We start from the raw sequence: 19,236 nt of genomic DNA, 5'->3' as shown, positions 1-19,236 counted from the left end.
TAATCGCAACTAATCCACCAAATTAAACACTTTCTATGCACAGAAACTCATTTTCTTTCATAAATATCACCTTTAATGACAAAAAAAAAGAATTCTCCCCTTAGCATCAATATTTATTCCAGAAATTAGATACATTCACGCTTAAATACGACTTTCGTTCCAAACGTAAGGCATTTGCTCCCAAATTACCACATTTTCCACCAAAATAAGACATTCTCTCCATTCAATATCACTTCTTATCCCTAAAATAAGACTCTTGCTCCTCACCTCATCACATTTCATACAAACTATTGTCATTTTATCATTTCAATCTCACTCCTAATCCTATCAATGTTTTCCCTGTTGAATATCGCTTAGAACCTCATAAATATTATTAATTGTTCCCTTAAATGTCACCTTATCCCAAAAATAAGAGATTATCCCCCTTTAATAACAATTGCAATCCTCAAAATTAGGTATTTCATACCCAAAATACCATTTTATATATATAGAACAAGACAATTTCTCCCAAAGAAAACACAGTTTATAACAAAAACAAGACATATTCACCTTTCATTGCTCAGGGGCTCATCCGGCCCCGCCCCCGGCCTCTCATTGCTCGGCGGCAGCGCCGATGCTTATCGCCGTCCCATTGGTCTTCATGGGGTCTTTAAGGGGTCTTCATGGGGTCCTACGGGGTCCTTAAGGGGTCTAGGACTGACACCTGGGAGACCCCGTTTCGTTCCTAATGGATGGCAGCAATCTGGCTCCCGTGGTGGATGACTCCTTGGGTAGGCTGGTCACAACATCCATCCCAGGGCAGTAGGACATGAAAGCGGCTCTCTAGCCACGCCCCCACGTGCACAGCACACTGTGAAGCCCCGCCCCTTTCTAGCCCCGCCCACCCACGACCCTGCCCCAATGAGCACAGCACAAAGACCCGCCCCCATTTAGCCCCGCCCCCATTCGCCTGCACACGGCAAAGCCCCGCCCCCTTTAGCCCCGCCCCATGTTCTCAGCAGTCATCGAAGCCCCGCCCCATGTAGCCCCGCCCCATTCAAAGCCCCGCCCCCATGAGCGCAGCACACCACGAAGCCCCATTCTCCCTTAGCCCCGCCCCCTCCCTAAGCCCCGCCCCTCTCCCTTAGCCCCGCCCCCTTGTAGCCCCGCCCAATTCAAAGCCACGCCTCCATGAGCACACCACACCACGAAGCCCCGCCCCCTTTGACCCCGCCCCCATATTTTCACAAGTCCTTGAAGCCCCGCCCCCTTTAGCCCCGCCCCATTCAAAGCCCCGCCCCACTCAAAGCCCCCCCCAAGAGCCGCGCGCACCATGAAGCCCCTCTCTCCCTATACCCCGCCCCCTCGCTTAGCCCCGCCCATCTCTCTTAGCCCCGCCCCAATGAGCGCAGCACACCATTAAGCCCCATTCTCTCCCTAAGCCCAACCCGCTTCCCCTTAGCCCCGCCCCCTCCATAAGCCCCATCCCATTCCCGAAGCCCCGCCCCCTCGCTTAGCCACGCCCCATTCTCCCTTAGCCCCGCCCCTCTCCCTTAGCCCCGCCTCCATGTTCACAGCATTCCTCGCAGCACCCGCCCCCTTGTAGCCCCGCCCCCATTAGCCCCGCCCTCATGATCACAGCAGGACCCAAACCTCTCCCCCATAGGATCCCATAGGACCTAAACTCCCCCCTCATAGGATCCCATAGGACCCAACCCCCCCCCATAGGATCCCATAGGACCCAACCCCCCCCCTCCCATAGGATCCCATAGGACCCAACCCCCCCCCCATAGGATCCCATAGGACCCAAACGTCTCCCCCATAGGATCCCATAGAACCCAACCCCCACCCCATAGGATCCCATAGGACCCAACCTCCCCCCCCCCCCATAGGATCCCATAGGACCCAACCCCCCCCCCGCCCCCCCCCATAGGATCCCATAGGACCCAACCCCCCCCCCATAGGATCCCATAGGACCCCCCCTCACTCACCCATGGGCACTGGGGGGGGCACCGGTTCCAGCAGCGCAGCTTTGGCCTTTATGGGGAGGGGGGTGCTGGGGCCGTTCACCATCACGTGACCTGCCATGATTTCGGGGGGGGGCACCTGGTCAGCATCCTGACCCACAGAGCCCCCAATGATCCATAGGAACCCCCAATGATCCACGCCCCCCTCCGAGACCCCCCAAGATCCCCCCTGCCCCTTTCGAGACCCCCCTGCCACCTTCAAGACCCCCCACCACCTCCAAGACCGCCCCAGACACCCCCTACCCCCTCCGAGACCTCCCCACCCCTTCAAGACCCCCTCCCCCTTCAAGATCCCCCCTTACACCCGCAGAGACGCCCCCAGACCACCCTTGCCCCCTTTAAGACCCCCCCGCCCCCTCCGAGACCCCCCTCACCCCCTCCAAGACACCCCCACTCCCATTCAAGACCCCCCTCTGAGACCCCCCCTTCAAGACACCCCATCCCTACCCCCTCTGAGACCCCCCTTGCCTTCAAGACCCCCCCCCCCCTTCGAGACCCTCTCTAACCCCTTTGAGACCCCCCCCAACCCCCTTAAGAACCCCCCAGACCCCCCTCACCCCTTCAAGACTTCCCCTTGCTCACTTCGAGACCCCCCTTACCCCCCTTCAAGACCCCCCCCAGACCCCCCAACCCCCATCAAGACCCCCCAACCCCTCCAAGACCCCCCGTATCTTCTCCAAGACTCCCCCCTCCCCATTCAAGACCCCCCCGACCCCACCTGCCCCTTTAAGACCCTTCCCATCCCATTCCAGACCTCCCCACCCCTTCAAGACCCCCCCCCTATTCAAGACCCCCCCACCCCCCTCCAAGACCCCCCCAGACCCTCCCTGCCCCCTCCAAGACCCCCCCATCACGACCTCCCCTACCCCCTTCAAGACCCCCCCTTACCCCTTTCAAGACCCCCCCTGCCCCCTACGAGACCCCTCCCCCTTCAAGACCCTCCCCATCCCCTCTGAGACCCCTCCTGCCCTCTTCAAGACCCCCCTGCCCCCTCCAAGACCCCCCTACCCCCTTCAAGACCCCCACTCCCATTCAAGACTCCCCCTGCCCCCTCAGAGACCCTTCCCCTTCAAGACCCTCCCCACCCCCTCCAAGACCCCCACCTTGACCGCTTCGAGATACCCCCTTACCCCCCTTCAAGACCCCCCCAGATCCCCCAACCCCCTTCAAGACCCCCCCACCCCCCAAGACCCCCCGTACCCCTTCCAAGACTCCCCCCAACCTCTTCAAGACCCCCCCAGGCCCCCCCTGCCCCTTTAAGACCCCCCCACCCCTTCAAGACCCCCCCCTACCCAATCCGAGACCGCTCCCTACCCCCTCTGAGACCCCTCCTGCCCCCTTCAAGGACCTGGATCCCCCACCCATGACCCAGATCCCCGCTCTTAGACCTGGATCCATGTCCCAGAACCCAGATGCCCCCCCAGGACCCGAATCCCCCCCGAGGAACCGGATCTGCCTCCCTTGGACCCAGAAACCCCAAAGGACCCAGATTCCCCCCCCTTGGATCTGGATTCCCCCCCTTGGACCCTAATCTCCCCCCCAGGACACAGACCCCCCCCAGGACACAGAACCATCCTCCAGAACCTACATCCCCCACCGATAACCTGGAGCCCCCCCTTGGACCTTGATCCCCCCCCCAGAACCCGGATCCCCCCTGAGGACCCAGATCCCCCCCAGGACCCGGATCTTCCCCCCAGGACCCGGATACTCCCCCTTGAACTCAGATTCCCCAACTTGGACCCAAATCTCCCCACTTGGACCCAGTTCCACCCCCCAGAACCCGGATACACACCCAGGACCTGGATCTTCCCCCCAGGACCTGGATCTTCCCCCCAGGACCTGGATCCCCCACCCATGACCCAGATCCCTGCTCTTAGACCTGGATCCGTGCCCCAGAACCCAGATGCCCCCCCAGGACCCGAATCCCCATCCGCATGGGCATCGACCCCTAACCGCCGCTGCCGAGCCCGACAGCCGCTCGAAGCCGGGTAGACCGTGCCGACCCAGTCGAGACGCACGGGCACCGACCCCTAGCCACCGCCGCCGAGCCCGACAGCCGCTCGGAGCTGGGTAGACCGTGCCGACTGACTCGAGATGCACGGGTAGCGACCCCTAGTCTCCACCGAGCCCGACAGCCGCTCGTAGCTGGGTAGACCATGCCGACCTTGTCGAGCCGCAAGGGCAGCGACCCCTAGCTGCCACTGCCGTGCCTCAGTGTCGCTCGGAGCTGGGTAGACTGCGCTGTCCTAGTCGAGCTGCACAAGCAGCGACCCCTATCTGCCGCCACCATGCCCGAGTACCTCTCGGGGCCAGGTAGATCGTGTCGAAGGACTCGAGACGCACGGGCACCGACCCCTAGCCGACGCCGCCATGCCCGAGCTGCTCAGAGCCGGGTAGACCGTGCCGACCTAGTCAAGCCACACAAGCAGCAACTTCTAGCCGCCGCTGCGGGGCCTGTGCTGCTTGGAGCCAGGTAGACTGTGCCGACCGACTTGAGATACACGGGCAGCGAACCCTAGCCGCCGCCACCGAGCCCAACAGCCGCTCGGAGCCGGGTAGACCATGCTGACCGACTCGAGACACAACTCCAGGAGGTGCACATAGAAAAGTTTCAGGCTATATCTGGGAGGACAACACTCTCACGGCGGGAATCCTGTCCGTGACGCCAATAATAAATGTCTCGCTCCAATGAGCAGGAGGGAGGCGAGGTTCTTTGATATCTGTATACCCGGCGTGAGATTAAGAAGCAACAGTTCAAATGTTGGTCCAACCAGTCTGTTAAAGTTCTAGATGTCTGGGGGGAAGATCCAGGTCCTGGGGGATGGATCTGGGTCCTGGGTGTGTATCCGGGTTCTGGGGGGGTGGAACTGGGTCCAAGTGGGGAGATTTGGGTCCAAGTTGGGGAATCTGAGTTCAAGGGGGAGTATCCGGGTCCTGGGGGGAAGATCCGGGTCCTGGGGGGGATCTGGGTCCTCAGGGGGGATCCGGGTTCTGGGGGGAGGATCAAGGTCCAAGGGGAGGCTCCGGGTTATCGGTGGGGGATGTAGGTTCTGGAGGATGGTTCTGTGTCCTGGGGGGGGAAGGGAAGGGAAGGTGGGCGATAGGAAAAGTAGGAAAAAGGAGCAAGGATCAAGTATAATATACGAGGTGTAACAGTAGATCCGCTGCACACTTACCTTCCTGCAGACTAGGATGGATTACTTGCTTACGCCTCAACGTTTTCAGCTCTTCCATCTACTCCTTTTCCAGAACTTGTATCCTCGCCTGACAATCTTCTCAACAACATAAAAAGCGTAAAAGATATTTCATGTGCCAAAAAAAAATGACTTACATCTTTAATTTTCCAACGTTGTCTTTTTAAATTCCCTTACTACAGGGAATATCCACTCACAAAAATCAAAAAACAGAACAAAAAAAAACCAACCCAAAATTACCTGGATCATTTGTAGCCAACAAGGGAGCCTGAAGAGTCGGTGATTCTTCTCCTCCAGCTCTATCCACAGTGTGAATGTCAAGAGCTTCCTACACACATAAAGAGCCCAAGCACGTGGTGCTGCACCTGTAGCCTGCGCAACATCGCAGCGGGGAAGGAGCCCCTGGAGGGGGGTCCTGCTGCAGCATGGCCCAGCTGCACGAGCACTACTCGCTGGGATATACCTGGACGAGCTGCAAAAGAACCCCCAGCCCCTCATCGAGGTGCTCAAGGTGGAGGAGCCTGGCTCCTACCAGCAGGACCCCTGGGCCATGACGGATGAGGAGAAGCTGCAGGTCGTGCCCCTGATCCACCAGGAGCTGTACCGACAGGGCAAGGTGCAGGAGGCAGCCACCAAGTACTACGATGCCATCGCCTGCCTCAAGAACCTGCAGATGAAGGAGCAACCCGGCTCTCCGGACTGGATCGAGCTGGACCAGAAGATCACCCCACTGCTGTTGAATTACTGCCAGTGCAAGCTGCAGAATGAGGAGTACTACCAGGTGCTGGACCGCTGCTCCTCCATCCTCAACAAGGAGGAGGACAACGTCAAAGCCTACTTCAAGTGGGGCAAGGCTCACAGAATCACAGAATCACAGAATGACCCGGGTTGGAAGGGACCTCAAGGATCATGTAGTTCCAACCCCCTGCCTGGCAGGGCCACCAAACATACGCCTTTACTAGATCAGGTTGCCCAGAGTCCTGTCCAACCTGGTCTTGAACACCCCCAAGGACGGGGCATCCACAACCTCCCTGGGCAGCCTGTTCCAGGACCTCACCACTCTCCTAGTAAAGAACTTCCCCCTAACATCCAACCTAAATCTTCCCTCTTTTAACTTAAAACCATTTCCCCTAGTCCTGATATTATCAGCCCTTTCGAAGAGTTTGCTCCCCTCCTGGGAGTAAGTTCCCTTCAGGTATTGAGAGGCTGCAATGAGGTCACCCCGCAACCTTCTCTTCTCCAGGCTGAACAAACCCAACTCCCTCAGCCTGTCCTCATAGGGGAGGTGCTCCAGCCCCCTGATCATCCTCATGGCCCTCCTCAGGACCCTCTCCAACAGCTCCATGTCTTTCTTGTACTGAGGGCTCCACACCTGGACACAGTACTCCAGATGGGGCCTCACAAGAGCAGAGTAGAGAGGGACAATCACCTCCCTATCCCTGCTGACCACCCCTCTCCTGATGGAGCCCAGGATCCCATTTGCCTTCCGGGCTGCCAGAGCGCACTGCTGGCTCATGTTAAGTTTCTCATCTATCAGGACCCCCAGGTCTTTCTCTGCCGAGCTGCTCTCAAGGACAGCGGCTCACGCGGCCGTGTGGAACGTGGCCGAGGCTGACTTGGCCAAGGTGCTGGCACTGGACCCATCGCAGCGCCCCGTGGTCAGCAAGGAGCTATATGCAGCCTGGAGGCACGCCTGTGCCAGAAGGATGCAGAGGACAAGATCCGCTTCAAGGGCATCTTCTCGCAGTAGAGACCACCATGCTCTCCAGGCCAGGTTCTGTTAGATATTCCACATGTGGAATGGTTATCCGTGTTTATTCGTGTTTAATACAACGCTTATTGGAAGCCAGCGGAAGGCGAGGGGGAGTTCGGCGCGGCGCTGAAGGCGCAGAGTTAAGTGCTGGACCATTGGATGGCAATAGAAGCGAGGATCTCCTCAGTGAGCTCCAGACTGCGCTCAGTGGCACAACGGTGGGAAATCCAGAGGACAAAACGAGGCCAAGCCGACGCTCTTCCACGCTGCTTTATCTCAATGCTTTCTTTCTTTACAAGATTCTTTCTCAGAAGACTCGTTTTTAGATCATTCTTTCTTAGAAGTTTCCTCCTTGGAAGATGCAAAGTCCTTGTTCATACATCTGTGGAAAGAAACAAGATGCGTACAAAATATGAACTTTGTGTATCCTCTTCCGCAATCAAAGCACGTCACAAAATACAGCAGTTCGTCACATTATCATCCAGAACCACAGGAAGTGTTTTAACTTTGACAGAAATCAAAATGTAGGTCATTACTTTAAGAACACAACACCCAAATATCAACTCCAACTCAACCTCAAACACAGCCAGCAGCCTGAACAACTCTTCTTGTAGACATTTTACAAGCATGTACATTTACAGAAAGAGAAAGTCTTCAACAGTGAGTGCTTCTGTGCAGCTTACTTTCCTTTGCCCTAAATATTTATCCCACACATAGCCAGCAACAGCAGAACCAATCTGTAATACCCCAACACAACACTGCATTCAGGTGCAGAGGGTACAACAGAAATACTTCACCTCGTTTCCAAACGTGACCTAGCAAACTGCCCAATACTCATTTCTGAGGCAGGGCAAAGAGTTTAAGATGGAGCAGTATTCACCTATCTGGAGTCCAAAATACATCCAATCTAAAAGAACATCACTTCCAAGTCCCTAGGGCAACACAAGTCTGGACTTACCACACTGCTCCCCAGGTTGAACCAGAACTGACCAACAAAACCAAAACTAATACCACTTCCATTTGCACTGAAACCTTCTGCATAAAACAGAACGCGTTTTTTGTTGATTCTGTTCTTTTTGTTGTTTTCAGTTTCTCTTTTCTCCTCTCATTCTTGGCTGTTCGTGGAAGCAGTAGCAACATTCAAGAGAGTCCCAAAACAAAAAGAAACCTCTCATTAAAACACATGCTAGAACTGAATTGCAACATCTCTCCAAGGTTAAGAAAGAGATCTTCGAAATATCTGCACTCAGCTCATCCCTTTGATTTTAATCCCATTCTGGTTTCTCTACCTTCATTTCTAGAAGCACCACAAAGCTTCCCTCGCCAGCCTTTGATCTTCCTGAAATCATTTGTCTTTCCTGTTCTGGAAACAACAGGAAATCCACTATCGGGAAAAGAAGAAAGCCAGCCTCAGTTTGCAAATCAAGATGGATTGTTATAAACAGCCTAGTGAATTGTTGATTTATTTTCCGAGATGCATGCGCTCCTATAGATCAAAAGACGGAATAAGGTGCCTTTTTTTTCCTAATTAAAGGAATAAATAACAAAGCCAGGCATCCAGGACAGTTATCATGTAACTATGCATTCCTCTATCCCATACAGAAAATACCCCCTCCAGTTTCACCCTTCTTCCCTTAGCCATAATGCAAGCGGTGCCTTTCAAAAGGCAAACAGGCTAAAATGGGACGAGTAAGTTTTGAGCTGAGTGGGGAAAGTAAGTTGAGCTTCTCACCCCCAGTTTAGCCAATGAACCTGAGTGACTTGTAGAGACTACATTGCATGTTTGCTGTGCTGTCAAGTTCAGCAGGATATCTGTGAAGCACAGAGACAGAATAATCACAACCGTTAAACAGTGACAGCTCTGTCAAACCATCTGTGATCTCTGAGTGCTGCAGTGTAATGCGGATATATTAACAGGGCCCTCTGTAGCTGTTTTATGTACTGCTAGTCTAGAATTGCCCTTGGCACAGAGCTGGACTAGGGTGCTCTGAATTGAATGTGCCTCTTTTGTGGTGTAGACAGGGCTGGGACACAAGGACACTTTACCAGCTCCAAAAGCTGTACAAGGAGAAAACAACAGCAGTCAGAATACTGAAGCAAGAGAGAATCAGCCACCCTGGGCTTTGTTTAGCAAATAAGTTTACTGTTAAAGAAACGGTATCTTACCAGGAGTAGAATCAGTCATATTTTAATGGGAAACTGCATTTGTTGGGATACCAAATAAATGAGCACAAGAAATAGTAATTTTACAAGCATATTTCATCAGCAGCTTTGTGGGAAAAAACAAAAAAAACAACGAAACAAAACAAGAACAAAATCCCAATCCAATATAGCGTTAAATGCTTTTTATAGTGTTTTGTTTGTGGGCTTTTGGAAAGTTGAATATCCCTAATGAAAAGAATCCGACCTCTGAACAGCATCACGTCCCGAATCCCTCTGAGCATCGACAATACAATGACTCTCAATCTCAGCAGGTTCATGTTCCACTCACCTGGAGAAATGGGGTTTGTTCCTGGAGAGCTCCACAAAGAATCTTTGGGGTAGGAAAGGGGGAAGCTGCGCACCCGAGTATTTCAAGTCAATGCTCATGGCTGGATCCACAGAATTTAACTTCAATCCCACTGCAGGAAGCAATTACCAGCATCAGTGCAGCCAGATGTGAAGGAGAAAAGAAAGAATGTTGATTAAGAAAAAAGCGAAGTTTCACATGACAGACTTTTCTAGCATTCATCCATGTTTTAAGGGTTCTGAAAACAAGCATTAGTTAACTGCTGCTTACAATGGATCTTACAATGGATCTTCATAGTTACGAACTAAAGAGTATCTCAGGGAGATAAAAAGATAAAGAAAATCAAGGGACTTGATACTTTTCTGACTGCGGCTGAAGTCTCTGCAGAATGTTAGCAATCGGAATGTCAGCGCTCTATTCGTTTCCACAATAAAGCTGTATTCAGTATTCAGCTCTCTCATGATCTCTCCGTGCCCCCTGCCCCCCCAGCTCTTGTTACAGATTAGCTAGCCAGCCATCTATGCAATAAATCAACCCTCCTTCCTTTTTCCTTTTATTTCTTTATCCTTATTTTTTTCATCAGGGATGTGATTCTGTGGCTAAAATGAAACAAAACAGTCAGCTTTGCTGGATGGTGCTGGCTCACTTTCCTGCTTGTTAACATCTTCCTTACCTCCCCCAAGTGGTCAGTTGGAAAGGCTTACTTAGCCACAAAAGGTGTCTTTATGAATTAAGCAAATTAGGTACGGATACAGAAATAACGAGGAAAGCAATAAAAGCTAGAATGACTATTCGGTGAATGAAAGAACTTATGGTCATCCAACTGACAGGGGAACAAACCCAGGGGAGCAGGAACAAAAGTACCTCCCTTCCCTACCAGCGCGGTGCGGCCACGTGCGCTCCGGGAGAGGGGACGGGAAGGGAGATCGCGAATGGGTCTAGGAGGGAAAAAAGAAATGAAGAAAGGATGATCTGAGAACGAACGGGAGTTTAATAAACCCAGTAACACTAAACAACAACGAGAGAGTTTCAACAAGGAGAAAAACCAAATCCCGATCTCACCGACGGGCTGCGGGAGGCGAGAAGTCCCGACCACGCTGTCTCGTCGCAGGGAGCCGGGCCAGAAAACCCCGTCCCCTTCCCGACCTCCCCTCCGGTGCCGCCCCCCACGTGCCCATTTAAGGCAGCCCGCAGAAAAAAAACGTGTCCCCTTCACTCCCATTATCCTACATGACGTTCTGATGTGGAATAGCAACACCAACCACGTTATAAAACCATAACAACGTCACAAGAGCACAGCACTGCTGGGGGCTGCGTTCCAGAGCCAGCTGGGTGTCACAGCAGCCCGGGATGCTGACCAGAAGGGCAGCGCCAGCCAGAGATCCAGAGTGAGCGAGGGCTGTGGCAGGCAGGAGCAGCCATGGGGATGGATGGGAGCTGCTCCTCCTCTGCCTCACAGCCACACACGGGGACAGGGACACGGCAGGACGGCGCTGTGCTCACCCACAGGACAGATAAGTCACTCCCAAGCCAGATCCCACCTCGCTCCTGCAGGACCCCGGGAGCTCCCAAGGGAACCCTTGCCCTACAACAACCTTTGGTGCTGCTTTGCTGAGCCCTGGCCACGCTGCAGGTGCTGCCACCAGAAGACCTGATTAGAGCGGCCCGTTCTACACCGGCTTGGGGACACAGGCAGCCCAACACAGCCCTGGGAATGGCTGGCAGACCAGCAACCTGGTGAGCAGGGCTGTGCAGGGGAGGGCAGCACAGCAAAGCAGGGCAGGAGGCTGCTCCTTTCTTCCTTCCCTTCTGCCTTGCAGATGGGAATCAGCACCAAGATGGAACCAGAGCTGGACACACGCTCGTCCTCAGCTCTCCATCTAGTCTCCATGCCACACAGCACAGATAAGTCAGCCTCAAACAGTGCCCTTTCTAGGGACACTGGCAGCTCCCCAGGGTCCCCTTGCCCTATCCCAAGCTTTGGTCTGCTTTGCTAAGCCCTGACCACACTGCAGGTGCTGCTACTACACCACCTGAGTAAAGCAGCCCATTCGACACAGGCTTGGGGACACAGGCAGCCCAACACGGCCCTGGGAATGGCCAGAAGACCAGCAACCCGGTGAGCAGGACTGTGCAGGGGAGGGCAGCACAGCAAAGCAGGGCAGGAGGCTGCTCCTTCTTCCTTCCCTTCTGCCTTGCAGATGGGAATCAGCACAAGATGGAACCTGAGCTGGACTGAGCCTGCCCTCAGCTCTCCATCTGGTCTCCATGCCACACAGCACAGATAAGTCAGCCTCAAGCAGTGCCCTTTCTAGGGACACTGGAAGCTCCCCAGGGTCTCTCTGTCCTCACAACAACATTTGGTGCTGCTTTGCTGAGCCCTGGCCCTATTGCAGGTGCTGGCACCAGACCTGCTGATTGCAGTGGCCCTTTCCACACATGGCAATGGATATGGTGGGCTGAGCAGCAACCCGGTGAGCAGGGCTGTGCAGGGGAGAGCAGCAAAACAAAGCAGGGCAGGAGGCTGCTCCTTCCTTCCATCCCCTCTGCATTGCAGATGGGCATCAGCACAAGATGGAACCAGAGCTGGACTGAGCCTGCCCTCAGCTCTCCATCTGGTCTCCATGCCACACAGCACAGATAAGTCAGCCTCAAACAGGGCCCTTTCTGGGGACACTGGAAGCTCCCCAGGGACACCTTGCCCTCACCCCAACCTTTGGTGCTGCTTTACTGAGCCCTGGCCCTATTGCAGGTGATGGCACCATCTGCTTGCAGAGGCCTTTACTATACAGGCATGGGGCCACAGGCAGAGCCATTCAGCCCTGGGAATGGCTGGCAGAGCAGCAACCTGGTGAGCAGGGCTGTGCAGGGGAGGGCAGCACAGCAAAGCAGGGCAGGAGGCTGCTCCTTTCTTCCATCCCTCCTGCCTTGCAGATGGACAGCACAACAAAAGGGCACCAGATGACCAACAGTGCTGGAGCTCAGCCCTGCAAACTGGTGTCCTACAAAAAAAGATAAGTCAGCCCCAAACTGCAGCCTGTTGGGCTCCTACAGGACCATGGAAGCACCCCAAGATCCCCCTGTTGTTACCCCAAACCTTTTACTCTGCATTGCTGAGTCCTGACTCCACTGCAGGTTCTACCACCACACCACCTGATTGCAGTGCCCGTGTCAACGTGGCATTGCTGACACAGTGAGCCCCAAATAGCCAAGGAAACCAATTTCAGACCAGCAACCCGATGAGCAGGGGAGGGCAGCACAGGCCCCCCATCAGCACACGGACGGTCTCGATGACAAAGGCAGCTGCTCTACACTCACCTCATCTTTGTTTGAAGCTGATCAGAGTGTCTAAAACATGACGATAACCTTCAAAACGGACTACTCGATTCATTAAACTCTTTTCTGCTTCTTCCATCTTGTGATACGTTTTTTTTTTTGGGGGGAACCGTTTGGGGTTTTTCCTTATCATGCTCATCTCCTTTTATTTATGCATCATAATACTATTGTCATCCGTGGTCACCTTCTACATTTCTCTCCTCTCCATTCTTAGATACTCACTTACAAGCCTTTATAAGATAAAGTGTATTGTAAGCTGAAAGGAGACATGGGGAAGATATCATTTAAAGGAGGGTATGAACAGGAGGGGGAAAGGCTGTTTGTGAGGGTGGGCAGTGATAGGACAAGGGGGAATGGTGTTAAAGTGGGACAGGGGAGGTTTAGGTTGGATATCAGGAGGGAGTTTTTCATGCTGAGGGTGGTGATGCCCTGGAACAGGTTGCCCAAGGAGGCTGTGGATGCCCCATCCCTGCAGCCATTCAAGGCCAGGCTGGATGTGGCTCTGGGCAGCCTGCGCTGCTGGTTGGTGACCCTGCACACAGCAGGGGGTTGGAGCTGGGTGAGCACTGTGGGCCTTTTTAACCCAGGCCATTCTATCATTCTAAGGATGGGAGCAGGTTGTTGGTCTGGGATAACCAGACTGATGCTCAAACCATCACCCCAACCCCATCACATCACACTGACTTAGTGCACAGACCTGCCTGCACACCATCTGCTGGACCACCAACACCAATCACACTATGCAACATTCCTGCTGTGGTTTCATAACCCACATCAAACCCCCTTCTCCCAGGCTGAGTCCTTTCTTCCATGTAAACATCCCTGCATAGCTTTATTGACTTCAGGCAGAGCTGGACTATGCTGAGCATGCTCAGAGAACATGATCCTCGTCAGTGACCCCACAGAGCTAATTAATAAGCCAGCAGCTGGCAGCTTGTGTTTCAAGCTCCGTTCTTACAGGGCAAGGACTTACTGAGGAAGGCAAGGCAGCAGCGGTTATCTACTCCGACTTGGTGTGCTAGGGCAACCTTATAGGCACAGCTGCGCATCTCTTTTTGAGGTCATGCTTCTGATTGCATAAATCAAGACCTTCATCACAGTGTTTCCCCCTCTGAAATCCCACCAGCAGCCAGACTCCTTCAGGAGACTCAAAAGAGGTGTGGAAGGAAAAGAGTAAAATCACAAGGGATCACAGAATGGCCAGGGTTGGAAGGGACCTCAAGGATGATGAAGCTCTTCACTTCACTTGGCCTTCACTTGAATTTAACGTCAGGGGCGGGTGGGTGAAGGAGCTGCCAATGGTGGGCAGTGACTTCTTGCACGAGGGCTTTTTTCCTTGAATGATCTCAGATTTAGGGGAAAGCAATGGCTTTTCTTTTTTCAGTCCTGTCAATACATCCTGTGACAGCTGTTCCCCCCTCCCTGCCCCCCAAAACTGTACACAGCAGCATAAGGGACTCTGGGGTCACCAGCTCTGCCCCAGTATATCCCAGAAGTGCCAACTGCCATCAGGATGGCCACATTTCCTGGGTTATGGGTGGGATGTTCACCATGTGGCACCCATCCCATCGTGGGGAACCCCATCCAGCCCCAGCACAGGGGATGCTCGGGATGCTAGAGGGGGATCAGTGCCATAGAAGGGGAGAAAACTGAAGCACAAACCCACTGAGGGAAATAGGATGTTCTCTGGCTGTCCCTGCCCACTGTGCGTCCCCTGTTTTATTTGCAGAGAACGGCTTTGTTTGCTTTTCCCAACGTTGTAACTGCAGTGCCAACACAACAAACCCTCCTGAGCCCCCTCCCAGGGGCCATGCATGACAGTGGCATTTGAACCACTTGTCTGGGCATAGAACCCACAGCTGATCCCAAAACAGGGACCCCCAGGGCTCCCCCCCAGACCTCTATGTCACTTTCTATGCCCAGAACATGGCTGAAAGCAAGGGAAATCCTAAATCTGCTGGCTGAGTCACTGCCACCGTTGTGCTAAGGTTGTCAGCCCTCCCCAGCACGCTCACGGCCCATGTTTTGGGTCAGGGCTTGGTGAATGCTCCACAGACAGCCATTGTGGCTGCAATTACAGATATTAATTATGCCATTGTGAGAAGATTAAGACATCGCAGAGACCACGATGGGCATTGTGACCAGCTCACTGTGATGTCCCCAGCAGGCAGCCTGATCTCAGGGGCAGGAACAAGGCCATTCATTCTCCTGACCACTGGCCACCCCAAAACCAAACCCCAACCGAGCTGCTTTCATAGCAGGGACAAAGCCAAATAGCCCAGGAGGACCTGAGCACTTCCCCTTCCCATTTGGCAGCTGCGGTACAAAAGGGCAAAGCTACAGCTGGCAGCACCCTGCAGGAAGGAAGCAGGAAAATCTCTGCAGCCCCCGGGGTCCAGCCGTGTCCACCCAACACTGACAGCATGGAGATCCCAAGCCATGGAATGAGGCTATGAAACCCAAACTATGGCTTTTTGGCCAGCCCGGAACCAGGTGGAGAAGAAGCAGATGCAAGTCAAGAACCACCACCTCCTTTAATTCCCCACCAATAAAGCGGGGCTCAGCCTGGCTCGGAAATCACAGCTTTTAGCCCCAGAAAAAACCCACACTAAGCAGTGCAGAGAGTGCTTCGGAGGTGATACTGGCTGGTCTGAGCAGGGAATTTTCCTCCTTTACAGCCCTTTGCCAGCCTCAGTAAGTCATCAGAACAGCAGGAAAGTAGACATCTCCACCACCCCCATACGCTGCAGTGGTTCCGTGGCACCAGGACCTGCCCGCAGGTGACACCGGTGCTCCTGCCCCACACCAGGGCTCAGCACCGCGGGGTTCTTTCTGCAGGAGGCACCGGGCTCAGATCATGGAGACCCTGTTCTTGATGTAGACATGGTACGGATCGCTGCGCTTATCCACCTTTCGGGATCGGGTGTAGCCCAGGATGAGGCTGCCCACGGTGGCAGCAAAAAGTGTCATGACAAAGAGGATGTACAGGTAGGCGTTGTCATCCCGGCCGGCGCGGGTGCTGGCGTTGTGTGGGGTGCTGGGGCGAAGGATGGCCCCGTGTAGGGTTTGGTTCAAGGCATCCAGCATGGCTTGAAGGCTGCGGTGCCACGGCTCCGTCCTGTTGTCCTCCATCTCCTCACCAAGCCTGTGTGGGGTGGCAGCATCAGCCCCATGGGCGGTGTGCCCTGGGGTGATGTTGGGGCTGAGGATGAGCCCCAAAAGTGTCTTCAAGGTATATAGGGCATGGTTCGATGGAAGAAAAAACCACAAATGCAGCCCCAACCCTGTTGGCAGAGTGCAGAGCCATGGCACCAGCCTTGCTGCTCCCTTCATTAAATCCCCCCTCCCCCCCCCCCCCCCCAAAATCCAATTAGGAGCATTGAATTCTTTTTGAATGAAGGCACTTTAAGAGAACCTGGATGAAACACTTGGTGTTCAGGCACAGATGACCGTCGGACATCCTCTGATGGACAGACAGACGGATGCAACCCCGCCAGGCACTTCCCATGCAGAAACAAGACCCCAGAGATCCCCCCCCTCCCCCCAGGCTCCCCATCCTGACAACATCAGCTCCAAATGACCCCACTGGGGTCAGTGTTACCCCGATGTCCCTTGGCCACCCGGGGGCTCCCACCACACCCCAACTGGTGGGCATCCTAAATAACAGCTCTAGAACTGATTGTGCCATGCACAGACCCCACTCACCCCAAAGAGCCCTGGCAAGGGGGGCACTGACCTCACATGCCCCCATGGACCCCCTCCAAAAGCCCCACAGCAGGGTGCAGCACCCCACTTTATAGGGTGCAATTTGGGATAGGGGTGGGCAAGGGGAGGGGAGGAAGGTTGCACTCACTGGGTGCCCTCACTGCCTTCACGGCCGCTGGGTTGAGCTGGGACTGGAGCATCGCGGCCGCCAGCCGGGTTGGGAGTGCCTCAGCCTCCTCCCCTTCCCGGGGCAGAGCTACCTGCCAAAGCCACCCAGCCCTACTGGTGGCTACCAACGCATCCCCAAAGCCTGCAGTCCCCGTTGTGTGACCTCCTGTATTGGTTATTAATATACAGATGATAGCAAACGTACAGAAGGTATAAGTAAAGGAAAACTCACCAGTGGGAGGTGTTACACAGCCCATATAGTGTGTAACATTTTCAGGGCACTGGGTCTGCCATCCCGAGGTCTTTCGTTCAAGTCCCGCAGGGTTTCGTATAATCTTTTTGTCCACCCCTGCAGGGACTGGGAGTCTGTCTTCAGGGCAGCCTTAAGGATACCATTGTAGCGTTCAATAAGGCCTGCCCCTGTTGGATTATATGGCAGATGGAATCGCCATTCAATGTTGTTCTCTTCTGCCCAGCGCTGTATCATCGCTCCAGTAAAGTGAGTCCCTTGGTGGCTCTCGATGACTTGAGGTGTCCCATATGCAGACATCAGTTTAGTGAGTGCCTTAATTGGTATATGCTTGATTTGCCTTTGGTACGGGATAGGCTTGCAGCAGTCCACTTACAGTATCAACGCAGGTCAGGGCATATCTCGCCCCCTCAGACCGAGGGAGGGGCCCAATGTAATCAACCTGCCATCTCTGAAGAGGACTATATCCTCTAGCAATGTGGGATGTTGTTTCAGGCAACGGTCTTGGTCTCATCTTTGAGCAAGCGTCACAGTCCTGACATGCTTGGACGATATCAGATAGCTGTACAGGCAGCCCCCATGCTTTAGCGGCTGCCCACATTATCTTTTGTCCAGCATGCCGTAGCTCCTGATGTAACCAACGGGCAATATTTTCAGATTGTGAATTCCCAATCCATCGAACTCGGGCCAGTGTGTCCGCTTCATCGTTTCCTGGTGACTGCAGGGGTTGATGACCAGAGACATGGTAGACACATACCGTCCTGTGTTTGACCGTATTCCAAATGTCTACCCACATGTCTTTCCCCCAGATCGGTCGGGCGTGAATAGTCCATTCCTGGGTAGTCCACTGCGTAATCCACAGAGTAAGCCCCCGGTACACGGCCCAACTATCCGTACAGATGTTCAGGATGCCATCACCAGGTTCTTTAGTTATAACCATCCACACGGCTCGCAATTCTGCCCATTGGCTGCTCTGACCATCCCCGTCATCAAACCAGATTGTCTCAGTAGAGGGATGGTATGCTATAGCTCGCCACTTGCTCGGGTTGCCTCTGCTGGACCCATCCGTATACCAGGCATCTTCAGGAATAGGATACCTTCCTTCCTGAACGGGGCTTTTCTCTGGTGGAGCGACCATCGGTTCTTTCGGCGTATCACTGCGATATGTCACTGGGCCTAGGATCTTCTGTAATTCCTCCTTAAGTGGAGACGAAGACAGGCTGCTTCTCTGACTTAGATAGGCGACCCATCGTGCTACCGTCTGTGCTTGGGCCACCCCTGTCTTAGGAAGGTGAGTCAAGTCTCTTACCCACCCCTGGATCGGTAATGTAGTTTTAACTATAACCTCTGCTGTTTGTGTTATTGGCTCTACCGCTTGTAGCGCCGAATAGGCAGCCAATAACTGTTTCTCAATCATGCTATATCTTTCTTCTGCTCCGTGCCAAACCTGAGACCAGAATCCAATGGGGGTTTGAACAGAACTCTGGCGTTGCCACAGGCCCCAGCCAAAACCTTCCTGGGTAACATGAACGTCTAGTTCAGCTGGGAGGGTCGGATCAAATATACCCAATGCCTGGGCTTGTTTAACTGCCAGCTTTGCCTGTTGGAAAGCATCTTGTTCTACCTTCCCCCAGTTCCACGATTGACCCTTCTTGGTAAGCTTATACAATGGCCTCAACAACTGAGTTAAGTGAGGTATAAAGGAGCGCCAATACCCCAATATACCCAAGAATTCTTGTAGCTGTTTTGATGTTGTAGGAACTGGGAACGCTTGGACTTTATCCACTACTGCACTGGGTAGTACTTTGGTTTTTCCGGACCAAATTACTCCCAGGAATTTTACAGATAGCCCCAGACCTTGCACCTTCTGTGGGTTTATAGCCCACCCTCTCTTCTATATCAGCTATCAATAAATCTGCTGCTTGTCTCACCGCCTCTAATGAATCGGATGTTAACAGGAGGCCATCAATATAATGATATAAATTGACATTATTTGGCTTCTGCCACTTAGCCAGATCACGCGCCACTAAATTATGACAAAAAGTGGGTGAATGCACGTGCCCTTGCGGTAGAACCTGAAAAGTCCACTGCCTGCCTTCCCATGTGAATGCAAAGTGGTCTTGTGATTCTTCACTAATTGGAATACTGAAGAATGCATTCGCTAAGTCTAGGACACAGTGGTACGTTTTAATTTCTCTACTTAGTGTGTCCATTAGGGAGGCAATATTGGGTACGGCCGCATGAACGGGCGGCGTGACCTTATTTAATTCCCTATAGTCCACTGTCATCCTCCATGTTCCATCCGACTTTCGCAC

General features: G+C 53.6%; 2 protein-coding genes across 2 annotated transcripts; one reads left to right on the top strand and one right to left on the bottom strand.

Moving 5' to 3' along the window:
* Nucleotides 1–5,625: 5,625 nt before the first annotated feature.
* LOC140265325 (AH receptor-interacting protein-like) lies at nt 5,626–7,202 on the top strand. Its single transcript, XM_072361247.1, is given in 4 exon segments — nt 5,626–5,659; nt 5,662–6,043; nt 6,774–6,876; nt 6,879–7,202. Coding segments are annotated over 4 exon segments (591 nt in total). The 3' UTR covers nt 6,951–7,202.
* An 8,446-nt stretch (nt 7,203–15,648) lies between these two features.
* Nucleotides 15,649–16,703, bottom strand: LOC140265329 (potassium voltage-gated channel subfamily E member 3-like). Its single transcript, XM_072361251.1, has 2 exons — nt 16,652–16,703; nt 15,649–15,983 (listed from the first exon to the last, which is right to left on the bottom strand). The coding sequence occupies exons 1-2, from the start codon at nt 16,701–16,703 to the stop codon at nt 15,649–15,651; spliced, it is 387 nt and encodes a 128-aa protein (XP_072217352.1).
* Between the last annotated feature and the right edge of the window lie 2,533 nt (nt 16,704–19,236).

The sequence above is a fragment of the Excalfactoria chinensis genome, unplaced genomic scaffold, assembly GCF_039878825.1.
Source record: "Excalfactoria chinensis isolate bCotChi1 unplaced genomic scaffold, bCotChi1.hap2 Scaffold_84, whole genome shotgun sequence".
Classification (NCBI taxonomy): domain Eukaryota; kingdom Metazoa; phylum Chordata; class Aves; order Galliformes; family Phasianidae; genus Excalfactoria; species Excalfactoria chinensis.
The sequence above is the reverse complement of the archived record's forward strand: the minus strand, read 5'-3'. Positions and strand labels throughout refer to the sequence as shown.

Coding starts and splice junctions, on each gene's coding strand:
- LOC140265329 (XM_072361251.1), bottom strand. CDS start 16,703: ATGCTCCAGTCCCAGCTCAACCCAGCGGCCGTGAAGGCAGTGAGGGCA. Junction 15,984..16,651: donor GAAGGCAGTGAGGGCACCCA/GTGAGTGCAACC, acceptor ACATCACCCCAG/GGCACACCGCCCATGGGGCT.